Genomic DNA, 14,446 nt, shown 5'->3' on the forward strand with positions numbered 1-14,446 from the left:
CTCCCTATTCTCTCTCTCTCCCTCTCTCCTTTCTCTCCCTCTCTCCTCTCTCTCTCCCTCTCCCTCTCTCTCCCTCTTTCTCTCCCCCCGCTCACTCCCTCTCTCTCCCTCTTTCTCTCCCCCCTTCCTTTTTCTCTCCTTCTTTCTCTCCCCCTCTCTCTCTCCTCCCTCTCTCTCTCTCTCCCTCCCCCCCCCCTCTCTCTCTCTCTCCCTACAGGTATGGATTGATGCAGCAGCTCAGATCTTCTTCTCTCTGGGGCCAGGTTTCGGGGTGCTCCTGGCCTTTGCCAGCTACAACCCCTTTCACAACAACTGCTACAAGTCAGACTCCATTTCTCTTCATACAGTACAATCTGTTTATGAACCTGCCATGTGAAATGTATTTATTTTGCCTGTGACTTGTTGTTAATCCTCTCTCTTCTCCTATCACCCTCTTCATCCCCTCTTTCTGTCTCTATCTTTCTCCCTCTCTCTCTACCTCCCTCCTTTTCTCTCCCCCCTCGCACCATCCCTTTATCCCTCTCTCTCTCTCTCTCTCTCTCTCTGTCCCCCTCTCTCAGGGATGCGTTGGTGACCAGCTCGGTGAACTGCCTGACCAGTTTCCTCTCTGGGTTTGTCATCTTTACCGTGCTCGGCTATATGGCTGAGATGCGTAAAATAGGCGTGGAGACCGTAGCCAAGGATGCTGGTAAATCAATCAAATCCCAAATTGAAAATCTACTTTTCATATGTAGCAGTTGTTGTATGATTTATTTTTTTACATCAGGGCCCATATTCATGAAGAGTCTCAGAGTAGGAGTGCTGATCTAGGATCAGGTGTCATCTCCCTTCACTTGTAATTGTATTCAGTAGGATCTTAAAGGCCCAGTGCAGTCAAAAACATGATTTTCCTGTGTTTTATATATAGTTCCACACTATGAGGTTGGAATAATACTGTGAAATAGTGAAAAGGATGATAATGCCCTTTCAGTGTAGGAGCTGTTTGAAAAGACCTCCTGAAATGTCTGCCTGTTCTGCTGGGATAGAGGTTTGACCTGTCTGGTGACATCACCAGGCTGTAAATTTGACCAATAAGAAAGACCACCAAACCTCCACCAATAACAACTCGTTTTCAGTTTTCCCTCCCCACTCAGACCACTCCCAGACAGTCCTCGCTAAATTCTTGCTTGAGAAATTGCTCTTTGCTGGAAAGTAGGAGTGGGTGACCTGATCCTAGATCAGCACTCCTACTCTGAGACGCTTTGGGAATACAGGTCCAGATAGTTCAGAGGTTATCTGAGGTCAGACATCTGGCAAGGGAGTACAGTAAATAACAAGTTCTCTGCTACCTTTCTAGTTACGCTCGCCTTCACTAAGACAGGACTAAGTGCTCGCTATTCCTTTTTGATAAAGGCCCAACACCACATATAAAAGCCTCAGGGACCCGTATGGAAATAATTACGATGCCTTCAGTGGTTTCAAACATGAAAGAGGAGAGTTAAGATGCCACATTTCCACAATGTGTTTGTGTTCCCTTTGCTAACGTGTTGATTGTCTCTCTTCTGCCAGGTCCCAGTCTGCTGTTCATCATCTATGCTGAAGCCATCGCCAACATGCCCGCTGCCACCTTCTTCGCCATCATCTTCTTCCTCATGATCATCATGCTGGGGCTGGACAGCACGGTCAGTGGCACGCACACACACAGTATTCACACAGAATTATTAGACTGGTTTTCAAATCGATTAACGGCAGTTTTTTGATCAGTTCTCCTTTCTTACACGTCTTTTATGTGTACTAATTTATTGTTTGTGTTGAGTGTGTATTCAGCCAGGCTCTGAGTGTGTATTCAGCCAGGCTCTGAGTGTGTATTCAGCCAGGCTCTGAGTGTGTATTCAGCCAGGCTCTGAGTGTGTATTCAGCCAGGCTCTGAGTGTGGCTGGGGAGGAACTTACTGTTATGCAGAAGGGACAGTTTGTGTCTTTCTGTCTGGGTTTGCCAGTTTATAGAGATTTTCTATAGCTGCGCTGTGATTTTTTTTTCTCTCTCTCCTCTGAGTTACTCCTCTACTGGCTCCTTCTCTCTCCCTCTCAATTCAAATTTCTATTGAATGTGTCTCCCTTCTTGTCTCCCTGTGTAGTTTGCTGGTCTGGAGGGGGTGATCACAGCCATGCTGGATGAGTTCCCCCAGTTGTTGTCTAGGAGGAGGGAGGGGTTTGTCCTGGGTCTGGTGTGTGTCTGCTACCTGGGAGCGCTCTCCACCCTCACCTACGTGAGTCTTCTCTCCACTCCCACGCAGCCTCGGTCCCACTCCCACGCAGCCTCGGTCCTACTCACACTCAGCCTCGGTCCCACTCCCACGCAGCCTCGGTCCTACTCACACTCAGCCTCAGTCCCACTCCCACGTAGCCTCGGTCCTACTCACACTCAGCCTCAGTCCCACTCCCACGCAGCCTCGATCCTACTCACACTCAGCCTCGGTCCCACTCCCACGCAGCCTCGGTCCTACTCACACTCAGCCTCGGGCCCACTCCCACGCAGCCTCGGTCCTACTCACACTCAGCCTCTGTCCCACTCCCACGCAGCCTCGGTCCTACTCACACTCAGCCTCGGTCCCACTCCCACGCAGCCTCGGTCCTACTCACACTCAGCCTCAGTCCCACTCCCACGCAGCCTCGGTCCTACTCATACTCAGCCTCGGTCCCACTCCCACGCAGCCTCGGTCCTACTCACAATCAGCCTCAGTCCCACTCCCACGCAGCCTCGGTCCTACTCACACTCAGCCTCGGGTCCCACACCCACGCAGCCTCGGTCCCACTCCCACGCAGCCTTGGTCCCACTCCCACACAGCCTCAGTCCCACTCCCACGCAGCCTCACTCAAACTCGATCCCACTCCCACGCAGGCTCGGTCCCACTCAGCCTCGGGTCCCACTCCCACTCAGCCTCGGTCCCACTCCCACCCGGCCTCGGTCCCGCTCCCAATCGGCCTCGGTCCCACTCCCAATCGGTCTCGGTCCCACTCCCACGCTGCCTCGGTCCCACTCCCACGCTGCCTCGGTCCCACTCCCACGCGGCTTCGGTCCCACTCCCACCCGGCCTCGGTCCCACTCCACGCAGCTACGCGGCCTCGGTCCCACTCCCACGCGGCCTCGGTCCCACTCACACTCGGCCTCCCACTCCCACCCGGCCTCAGTCCCACTCCACGCAGCCACGCGGCCTCGGTCCCACTCCCACGCGGCCTCCCACTCCCACCCGGCCTCGGTCCCACTCCACGCAGCCACGCGGCTTCGGTCCCACTCCCACGCGGCCTCGGTCCCACTCCCACGCGGCCTCGGTCCCACTCCCACGCGGCCTCGGTTCCACTCCCACGCTGCCTCGGTCCCACTCCCATGCGGCCTCGGTCCCACTCCCACCCGGCCTCGGTCCCACTCCACGCAGCCACGCAGCCTTGGTCCCACTCCCACCCAGCCTCGGTTCCACTCCCACACAGCCTCAGTCCCACTCAGCCCCACTCAACCTCGATCCCACTCCCACCCAGTCTTGGTCCCACTCACACCCGGCCTCGGTCCCACTCACACGTGGCCTCGGTCCCACTCACACCCGGCCTCCCACTCGGCCTCGCTCCCACTCCCACGCGGCCTCGGTCCCACTCCCACCCGGCCTCGGTCCCACTCCCACCCGGCCTCGGTCCCACTCCCAATCGGCCTCGGTCCCACTCCCACGCTGCCTCGGTCCCACTCCCACGCTGCCTCGGTCCCACTCCCACGCTGCCTCGGTCCCACTCCCACGCGGCCTAGGTCCCACTCCCACGCGGCCTAGGTCCCACTCCCACGCGGCCTAAGTCCCACTCTCACGCTGCCTCGGTCCCACTCTCACGCTGCCTCGGTCCCACTCCCACGCGGACTCGGTCCCACTCCCACCCGGCCTCGGTCCCACTCCCACCCGGTCTCGGTCCCGCTCCCAATCGGCCTCGGTCCCACTCCCAATCGGTCTCGGTCCCACTCCCACGCTGCCTCGGTCCCACTCCCACGCTGCCTCGGTCCCACTCCCACGCGGCTTCGGTCCCACTCCCACCCGGCCTCGGTCCCACTCCACGCAGCTACGCGGCCTCGGTCCCACTCCCACGCGGCCTCGGTCCCACTCACACTCGGCCTCCCACTCCCACCCGTTCTCGGTCCCACTCCACGCAGCCACGCGGCCTCGGTCCCACTCCCACGCGGCCTCCCACTCCCACCCGGCCTCGGTCCCACTCCACGCAGCCACGCGGCCTCGGTCCCACTCCCACGCGGCCTCGGTCCCACTCCCACGCGGCCTCGGTCCCACTCCCACGCGGCCTCGGTCCCACTCCCACGCGGCCTCGGTTCCACTCCCACGCTGCCTCGGTCCCACTCCCATGCGGCCTCGGTCCCACTCCCACCCGGCCTCGGTCCCACTCCACGCAGCCACGCAGCCTTGGTCCCACTCCCACCCAGCCTCGGTTCCACTCCCACACAGCCTCAGTCCCACTCAGCCCCACTCAACCTCGATCCCACTCCCACCCAGTCTTGGTCCCACTCACACCCGGCCTCGGTCCCACTCACACGTGGCCTCGGTCCCACTCACACCCGGCCTCCCACTCGGCCTCGCTCCCACTCCCACGCGGCCTCGGTCCCACTCCCACCCGGCCTCGGTCCCACTCCCACCCGGCCTCGGTCCCACTCCCAATCGGACTCGGTCCCACTCCCACCCGGCCTCGGTGCCACTCCACGCAGTCACACAGCCTCGGTCCCACTCCCATGCGGCTTCGGTCCCACTCCCACGCGGCCTCGGTCCCACTCCCACGCGGCCTCGGTCCCACTCCCACGCAGCCTCGGTCCTACTCACACTCAGCTTCAGTCCCACTCCCACGCAGCCTCGGTCCTACTCACACTCAGCCTCGGTCCCACTCCCACGCAGCCTCGGTCCTACTCACACTCAGCCTCGGTCCCACTCCCACGCAGACTCGGTCCTACTCACACTCAGTCTCAGTCCCACTCCCACGCAGCCTCGGTCCTACTCACACTCAGCCTCGGTCCTACTCCCCCTCATCCTCGATCCTACTTCCACTCAGCCTCGGGTCCCACACCCACGCAGCCTCGGTCCCACTCCCACGCAGCCTTGGTCCCACTCCCACACAGCCTCAGTCCCACTCCCACGCAGCCTCACTCAAACTCGATCCCACTCCCACGCAGCCTTGGTCCCACTCCCACACAGCCTCAGTCCCACTCCCACGCAGCCTCACTCAAACTCGGTCCCGCTCCCAATCGGCCTCGGTCCCACTCCCAATCGGTCTCGGTCCCACTCCCACGCTGCCTCGGTCCCACTCCCACGCTGCCTCGGTCCCACTCCCACGCGGCCTCGGTCCCACTCCCACGCGGCTTCGGTCCCACTCCCACCCGGCCTCGGTCCCACTCCACGCAGCCACGCGACCTCGGTCCCACTCCCATGCGGCCTCGGTCCCACTCACACTCGGCCTCCCACTCCCACCCGGCCTCGGTCCCACGCCACGCAGCCACGCGGCCTCGGTCCCACTCCCACGCGGCCTCGGTCCCACTCCCACGCTGCCTCGGTCCCACTCCCATGCGGCCTCGGTCCCACTCCACGCAGCCACGCGGCCTCGGTCCCACTCCCACGCGGCCTCGGTCCCACTCCCACCTGGCCTCGGTCCCACTCCACTCGGCCTCGGTCCCACTCCCACGCAGCCTTGGTCCCACTCCCACCCAGCCTCGGGTCCACTCCCACACAGCCTCAGTCCCACTCAGCCCCACTCAACCTCGATCCCACTCCCACCCAGTCTTGGTCCCACTCACACCCGGCCTCGGTCCCACTCACACGTGGCCTCGGTCCCACTCACACCCGGCCTCCCACTCGGCCTCGGTCCCATTCCCACGCGGCCTCTGTCCCACTCCCACGCGGCCTCTGTCCCACTCCCACGCGGCCTCGGTCCCACTCCCACGCGGCCTCGATCCCACTCCCACGCGACCCCGATCCCACTCCCACGCGGCCTCGGTCCCACTCCCACGCGGCCTCGGTCCCACTCCCACGCGGCCTCGGTCCCACTCCCACCCAGTCTCAGTTCCACTCCCACCCAGCCTCGGTCCCACTCCCACCCAGCCTCGGTCCCACTCAGGCAACAAGTCGAAAATAAGCTCCAGTAGAACATCAGCAGTATATACTGTATAAATGTCTCTATAGCGTTTGTCTCTATAGTGTCTATGGCTTGTTTCCCAACAGCCATGCATTTCTTTGGAAATATGTTTTAGGGAGGTGCGTTTGTGGTGAAACTGTTTGAGGAGTACGCCACAGGACCTGCTGTCATCACTGTGGTCTTCCTAGAAGTCATCGCTGTTTCCTGGTTCTACGGTAAACGGCTGACAATGATATTGTTGACAAGGCTCACATAGTCTGACATTCTTTGGATTCAGCTTTTTTTGTTTGTTGTTGATTTAATGGATGTGTGTTTGTGATTGGTTTGTTAGCTCTCTGCACTAGACATTTCTAATTTGGGACAATGGATGGATGGATTGATACATCGATTGATTGATTTGATTGATTTCTATTCCATATTGAGACTAAAGTGTGTGTGAGTGCATGTGTTTCATTGTGTGTCTGTGTCCATTTTCAGGCACGAGTCGTTTCTGCGCTGATGTCAATATGATGCTGGGCTTCTCCCCTGGACTATTCTGGAGGGTGTGCTGGGTAGCCATCTGCCCCATCTTCCTACTGGTGAGCAGCCCCCAACCCCCCCAGACGCGCACACACACACACACACACACACACACCGGCACTATATTCCTGTTCGAAACACAACCACCTCTGTCTCATCTCTCCTCAGTTCATCATTGTCAGTTTCCTGGCGTTCCCCCCGGAGGTCAAGTTGTTTGACTACATCTACCCACCCTGGACCACTGTTCTGGGCTACTGCATCGGAGTGTCCTCCTTCATCTGTGTACCAGCCTACATGGTGTACCACCTGCTCACTGCCAAAGGGACCTTTAAACAGGTAAGAGCCTCCAGAGGGCTTGGGGTGGGCCTCTCCCCCTCCAGTCCCCCTTCCCTCCCCCTGCCATCACCAGGCTACTAACAGAGGACACAATCAAAGGGAGAGATGCAGAGAGTAGGAATACAAGCCACGACGGCTTCCAGACCTTACGGTTCAGACACTCGCGCGTGCAAGCACAAAACACACACAAACACACACACACACACGCTAACATAGACAAGCGACAGACACCGCGGCACCTGCACACTGTCACGTTGCCAAGCCAGAAAACAGCTCCCTGTTTGAGAAGACAGACAGACATCAAACAGCATGGAACACAGAGCGCCTCCCTTCCTCCTCTCCCTGCCTTTGATAAACCTGTCATCCAATAAGCCCAGTGTTTGCCCCAGTGCCTCGCCGCACAATGGGACTGAAAGACAGTGTCAGCAGAGGGGTGTGTGTGTGTTACGTGTGGTGTTCTGGTCGCACATCTGTGTTAGTGTGTGTGTGTGTGTTACGTGTGTGAGCGTTGTATGCCTAACCTGCCGCTGCGGCCAGTGAGTGTAGACAGACGGATCAGAGCGAGGTCAGGATGACATAATGTCTGTGTGACAGCGCTCAATAACAACGATCTGTCGGGTTACGCCACAGTTATACCAGGCACCTCTTCTTGCGCTCAGACTACCAGAAATCTGTCACTTTCAATGGAAGCAGACGCGGGAAAGTCCTTCTGAGTCGAGCGGCTGTGCAATAACCAATCCGAGGAAAGGAGGGTTTCGCTAGATAACCTATCCAGCGCAGTGTCAAAGCTAACAGCCAACGTGCCAATTTGCATGTTGTTTGGAAGATTCCACACGAAAACGTCTAGTATAACCGGACTGTTACAAGGTGAACCCAACACTCAATGACAGTGGCTTGGATGAAATAACTCTGGTGTACCCTCCTACCCCTCTCTTTTCTGTCCTGCCCTTCCTCCCTTCCTTATCCCTCAGCGTCTCCTGAATGGCATCACCCCTGTACCCAGCGGGCCTCACAGTGACATTATCATCACCCACGCCGTCTGACCCAGTGGTCTGACCCAGTGGTCTGACCAGGCCGAGTGGACTACACCACCCTCTGCTGGACATAGAGCACAACTGCAGGACGGGGAGGGTTCACGCCTCCCCACTTCTCCTCCAGAACCCCCACAGCAGACTTCAGAAGCACAGAGGCACCCTGTTTATCCCACTGACCCCAGGGCTGAGGTGGGGGCGCTGGGCCACACTGTCTGCAGCATCCCACACCCCTCCTCCGTCATCTCCCTCCTGGCTCATTCTGTCAGCAGCTAATGTTGTCACTGGTTTCATACTGGGCCACGCTGGTCAGAGCATTTCAGCCACCAGACAGAGGGTTTTAGATGCCACAGCACAATGGCATGTGTACTGTTATTGAAGCGTAGTGTTGCCTTTAAAGTCTATACCCGTCCGTTACAATTGGAATCCATCCATACAATATGAGGCATAAACATACACACTTCCTTGTCTCTACTCTGTCAGGTCCACTAAACAATGTTTATATCACAAGCAAACATCTCATCTCACGGCTTCGTTTGACATTATATCCTTGTTTCATGAGTTCTGCATACAGATATTTAGCTGGACATTGATTGCAAAATGCAGGTATCTTTTTAAGTTTCTCTATGAAACCAAATATTCCATGGATATTTCTACAGGTATTTCCAGATGTGAGCTGTTGTCATGCTTTAGGATGACTTGGTGGGAGCTTGTCAGTGTTTCTTGGTGGGATGGCTGAACCTATGAAGGGCCTTGATGAGCGTCTCCACACTGTGAAGCGCTGTATGTTGGCGTTGTATGATGCACTGCAGTACTGATTCTGCTCTGTAAGCATATCCAAGTTGTTGGGGAACATAGAGACCAGATCAGAAGAGAAAACAGGGCTTTGTCCAGTTATGTGGGGGGATTCTTTAGCTGCAGTATGGAAGGCTCTGGTGTGTGTGTGTGTGTGTGTGTGTGTGTGTGTGTGTGTGTGTGTGTGTGTGTGTGTGTGTGTGTGTGTGTGTGTGTGTGTGTGTGTGTGTGTGTGTGTGTGTGTGTGTGTGTGTGTGCGCGCACGTCAGACAGAAATGGAAGGAACGTGAGGAGAAGCTACCCTGTGTAGATCAGAAGGAGTGGGTTATATTATCGCAATATAAGATGTATATTTATTTGAAATAATTATTATCCAAATCCATTTATCTCATTTACTATAAACTGACATGCTGATTTAGTTTGACTTAGCACGGAAATGGGGTTTTACATATTAAGAGACTAACTGCCTACATTGGGAACCCAGTATTGAACACAACTACACTCAGTCTTCAAGGATGTGTCTAAAAACAGGTATCTGTCTTTACTTCCTACCAAATAATCTGTTGTGTTGGAATGGGAGTAGTAGTATGACATACGTGTGTATTAAGTGAGTCTTGGTATCGGTGTGTGTCTCTTTGTTCTGTGAATACTTGTCTACTCTCTTGAACGGGTTATATTTGTGTGTGCATCAGACCAGGGTGCAAATACTATAGGGAATCTTTCAAATACTTTGTGTTTTCTTTGGCCTGCCTCGTGCCAGATGGGCGGGGTTGGTTTTACCCAGTTTAGTGCCAGATGGGCGCGGTTTGTTTTAGCCTGCCTCGTGCCAGATGGGCGGGGTTTGTTTTAGCCTGCCTCGTGCCAGATGGGCGGGTTTTTTTTTGCCTGCCTCGTGCCAGATGGGTGGGGTTTGTTTTAGCTTGCCTCGTGCCAGATGGGCGGGGTTTGTTTTAGCCTGCCTCGTGCCAGATGGGCGGGGTTTGTTGTGGCCTGCCTTGTGCCAGATGGGCGGGGTTTGCAGGATTGCGACTGTTCTATTGGTTCCATTGAACCAGGCAAGCTCAATCAAATCTGAAGTATTTGATGATTTCAAATAGTATTTTAACTGGGGATTGGTGTACGTGTGTGTAAGCGTGCATACCTTGCGAGCGTGCATACATGAGTGTGCGTGTATACACGTGTGTGTGTCAGCGTGCATGTGTGTGTACATTATGAACTGAAGTAGCAGTGTCAGACTCTGTCAACTTTGTCAGTGTGTGTAACCTGTGTGTGTAACCTGTGTGTGTAACCTGTGTGTGCATGCCAGTGTGTGTAACCTATGCTTCAGCTTGCGTCTGTGAAGTGACCTCTTGTCTTGTTCTTCTCCAAAATATCCAATGAAGATGATAAAACCACTCCCTTGTACCTCTCAAGCCTATATAATGTATGATCTATGTATGTCTGTAAAAGATTGTATTGAGAAATAAACCTGTATAGAAGAAAGATATACATATATATGAATTAATAGATGAATAAAGTTAAGATATAAATGAGTAGCTATGCCTCTTGCATTTTTTTTCCCACCATGCTTTTGTAACACTGTTTTGTAACATTGTAGCACTTGAATTGGGTTCATTTCTGAGATTCTTTTAGGAATGAGGTAGTTTAGTGCTGAGGGCACAGTTAGACAGTCCATTTTCCGCTATACATATTCCACCATTAAGTGCAGTAGCTTGGGCCAGGTGCTTGAAGCACCAGCAATGCTTGATAAGTGACTGCTCAAAGGTGTGGTTGATTGGCGGGTAATAAGTTATTGGGAGGTGGGTCAAAGATGTTAGATTATATTGACAAGATACACAGCAACACAATTAGACCCAACCAAATCATGAGAAAACAAAAAGATAATCACTTGACACATTGGAAAGAATTAACAAAAAAACAGAGCAAACTAGAATGCTATTTGGTTCTAAACAGAGAGTACACAGTGGCATAATACCTGACCACTGTGACTGACCCAAACTTATGGAAAGCTTTGACTATGTACAGACTCAGTGAGCATAGCCTTGCTATTGAGAAAGGCCGCCGTAGGCAGACCTGGCTCTCAAGAGAAGACAGGCTATGTGCACACTGCCCACAAAATGAGGTGGAAACTGAGCTGCACTTCTTAACCTTCTGCCAAATGTATGACCATATTAGAGACACAAATTTCCCTCAGATTACACAGATCCACAAAGAATTCGAAGACAAACCCGATTTTGATAAACTCCCATATCTACTGGGTGAAATACCACAGTGTGCATCACAGCAGCAAGATTTGTGACCTATTGCCACAAGAAAAGGGCAACCAATGAAGAACAAACACCATTGTAAATACAACCCATATTTATATTTATTTATTTTCCCTTTTGTACTTTAACCATTTGTACATCGTTATAACACTGCATATATACATAATGACTTTTGTAATGTCTTTATTCTTTTGGAACTTCTGTGAGTGTAATGTTTACTGTTAATTTTTATTGTTTATTTCACTTTTGTATATTATCTACTTCACTTGCTTTGGCAATGTTAACATATGTTTCCCATGCCAATAAAGCCCCTTGAATTGAATTGAATAATCGAGGGACCGCTCTAACAATGGAAATATATGTCCTCAAAGATGGACGGCAGGCGGGAGGAGGCGAGATCAGGTGGGACAATTCTAGCCAATAAGAGGGCAGATAAGCGTGTGAACAACAGGCACAACTCTGATAAAGGCAGCGGTCCAAACACTTAAAAGACACACCCTCGCCTTATGCCCTTGGGGGAATCCTTGTCACCATCTTGGAGGGTGGTCCAAATGATTAGCCAAGCAAGGGAAGTTTGCAACGAAAGCCCCTCGGCTCTCGTTTTTAGTCTTAATTCAGTGCATTCGTTACAACCTAACCATCACCACTTCTATTTGATCAAATAAGCTTCACGTAGCAAATGAGCAATACCATTTTTTGTTGACCAAATTGATTGGCTAATGGCCAACAAGCAGCGTCAACCATAAAAGTATTAGTTAGTCCAAATAGTTGCAAACGGTTGCGTTTTGCAAAGAAAACAAGCGTTTCTATTGGACAAATTCAGGTAGGCCCCTCCTTGGCTTGGTCGCTTTCGTTTTGCAACAAAATCGGCTTAATGACACCGCCCCGAGCTATCATGCGTGTAAACAAGTGATAAATGATCAAAGTCGTTTCCTTAGTAGGTGTGACGTCAGAGGTCAGCATGTGGGAGAAGTCGCAGCTCAGGGATGATAGTTTCCCACTAGTAATTACCAGTTGAAGCGAAGCCCAAGTGGATTTTCCACAGTCGTCTGTGGTAACCACCACATACCCACTTATGAACGATGCAGCACATATCTCCCCAAGAACAGATTAAGCATCTGAAGCAATTATGCGAGATTTTAGTCCTGGCTTACTGAGATGAATTCTCAAGTAAAAACACGCCGTCCCCTTGGACCTTAGTCATCTCTACCACTCTTTTTGGAGCCTTTTGTTCACGGTTGTTTCCCCTCAATTCCAAGGCTCGTCCTACATGATTATGAGGTTTGTTTGTATATGACCGAGTGTTTGTACACGCCGCTTTGTCTTTTGAAGATAACGCTTGATTAGTCTCAGACCCTGTACTGTTGTCCTGAATGGGGCCAGCTCAAGACCACAGTGTAGAGAACAAGAGAAAAGCTACAGAATACAATTTAAAGGTGCAATCTGCAATACTTACTGCCTATTCAACAAATGATATATCCATTGACTGATGAAGAATAATGACGAATCAAGGATTGTGGCTTTTCGGCAGTGAAGTTCAATCGTCTATTGCAGTGTACAGGCCATACAGCACATACAACGGCATGTCTGTCCGTCACAAAGCATGATGTTCAAAGAGGAACCATTGCGGTAACATCATCTAATTGTGGAGCCACCTGACCTGGGGCTGGCCAGGTGTGATGGCTGCAGCCTGCAGGCCCGGGCGGGGCCTCTGTCATCAAGGCTTAATCCTGCAGCCGTTAGCTTCAGCGAACGCTCCATGATGTTCACACACTTAGTCAACAACACACTGATACACACAGTGTTGAGTTTCAAGCTGCGTGAGCAGCTACTTAGTGAGCAAGCATATGATCTTAGGTGCAGGTTTCACACGAATATAGATGGTTGTAGGCTACTTTGTGTGTGAGTTCAGAGGTCAGTCCTGGGTCTTATTAATCAGGGCACACCGTAGCAAAACACTTTACAACGGAACACTAAAACAAGGGTTTCTTATTGGACAAGATCAGGTAGTCCCTTCCTGTTTCAATAGGTTTTGGATAATTTGGGGGCCTAATGAATATGACCCGGATTGTTCGTTTGGCTTTAGTTCACGATTGTGTCTCCTGATCCCTGTACCACAGAGGTACAGTGCATGCTCTTAGGGACACTCACAGTCATGTCCTGTCTACTCCCCATTGCTATACACCTTAGTTGATACAGACCAACCTGTTTGCAAAATGAGATGAAGGACAGGACACAGTAGCGTGTGCAAACAAACCTACAGACAGACAGACAGACAGACAGACAGACAGACAGACAGACAGACAGACTCCTGGTCTCCTCTCTGTGTATTTTATTGTGGCAATTTCCTCTGGGCTCCAATCCCCTGAGTGATGGAAACTTCCTGTTTCTATGTCTGGCGTTATCAAACTTGATCTATATTAAACACCATACCAACTCCCTACCACTCTACCTACCTGCTATCTCTGCATCTGTTCCTCTATCTATATCCTCCTCTCATATTCTCTTTTTCTGTATTTGGACCTTTTCAATGTGATGTTTTCTCCACCATATCAGTCTTCTTTTAAAACCTCTTACTTTGGATTGTGAACAAGGCTGCCAGAGACTCTCCTGCTGTTTTTACATATGTTCATTTGACAGCCCCCTCTTGGCAGTACTTGACACGATAGCCCTCGTTCTCACTAAAAGACTAGAATGATAGGCTTGTTTGACATGAGTTCTCCTCACTCCCTTTCCAATGAGTTATCTTTTTTTCATTTTGTTCTATTTGATTGCTTTGTGAATCCTGGTATCTTTCTCTCTCTCTAGTTCTCTCTCTCTCTCTCTGTCTTCCTGTATTTTTCTCTCTCCGTCCCTCTCTCTTCTGGCTCCTGGTGCCTCTCCTCTGGTGCTGCTATACCCGGCCCTGGCTCCTCTAGATCCTCCCTGATATGTCGGAGCTGTGAAGGCAGGAAATTAAAACCTTTTTTTCCCTCACCGTCGTTCCCTTTATCAGGCCACGGCTTGGTTCTCAGACCCACCGCTTACCTAATGAACTAATTTTAGCACACTGAGAATACCATCTTATCGCCACACACGTCCCCCTCTCCTCTCCTCTTCTGCTGCTGCCTCCTCAATCCTCCATCCACAGTTTATATTATTGTTTCCAGAATGCCAAGAACTTCCCCCTATCTGCTTTTTCATTAAAAGCGTGAGCGAGAGAGAGAGAGAGAGAGAGAGAGAGAGAGAGAGAGAGAGAGAGAGAGAGAGAGAGAGAGAGAGAGACTGTACGTGACATTGGGTTTAATGACTTGAGGCAGTCTATGGCTCTAAAACAGTAGCTTGATTAAAGCCAGTCATTTCTCATGACTTTGGA

At 52.3% G+C, this 14,446-nt stretch overlaps 1 protein-coding gene across 1 annotated transcript in view; it reads left to right on the plus strand.

The window, feature by feature from the left end:
- The window catches only part of LOC115162800 (sodium-dependent serotonin transporter-like), a 22,168-nt gene extending 12,618 nt beyond the window's left edge, over positions 1-9,550 (plus strand). Inside the window, exons 4-11 of the mRNA XM_029714225.1 lie at positions 196-321; positions 561-688; positions 1,549-1,661; positions 2,117-2,248; positions 6,259-6,358; positions 6,621-6,721; positions 6,831-6,998; positions 7,970-9,550. Coding sequence (XP_029570085.1) covers positions 196-321; positions 561-688; positions 1,549-1,661; positions 2,117-2,248; positions 6,259-6,358; positions 6,621-6,721; positions 6,831-6,998; positions 7,970-8,041 — 940 coding nt within the window. The 3' untranslated portion in view covers positions 8,042-9,550. The remainder of the gene's footprint in view (positions 1-195; positions 322-560; positions 689-1,548; positions 1,662-2,116; positions 2,249-6,258; positions 6,359-6,620; positions 6,722-6,830; positions 6,999-7,969) is intronic.
- Positions 9,551-14,446: the final 4,896 nt, after the last annotated feature.

Source organism: Salmo trutta, chromosome 26 (assembly GCF_901001165.1).
Source record: "Salmo trutta chromosome 26, fSalTru1.1, whole genome shotgun sequence".
Lineage (NCBI taxonomy): Eukaryota > Metazoa > Chordata > Actinopteri > Salmoniformes > Salmonidae > Salmo > Salmo trutta.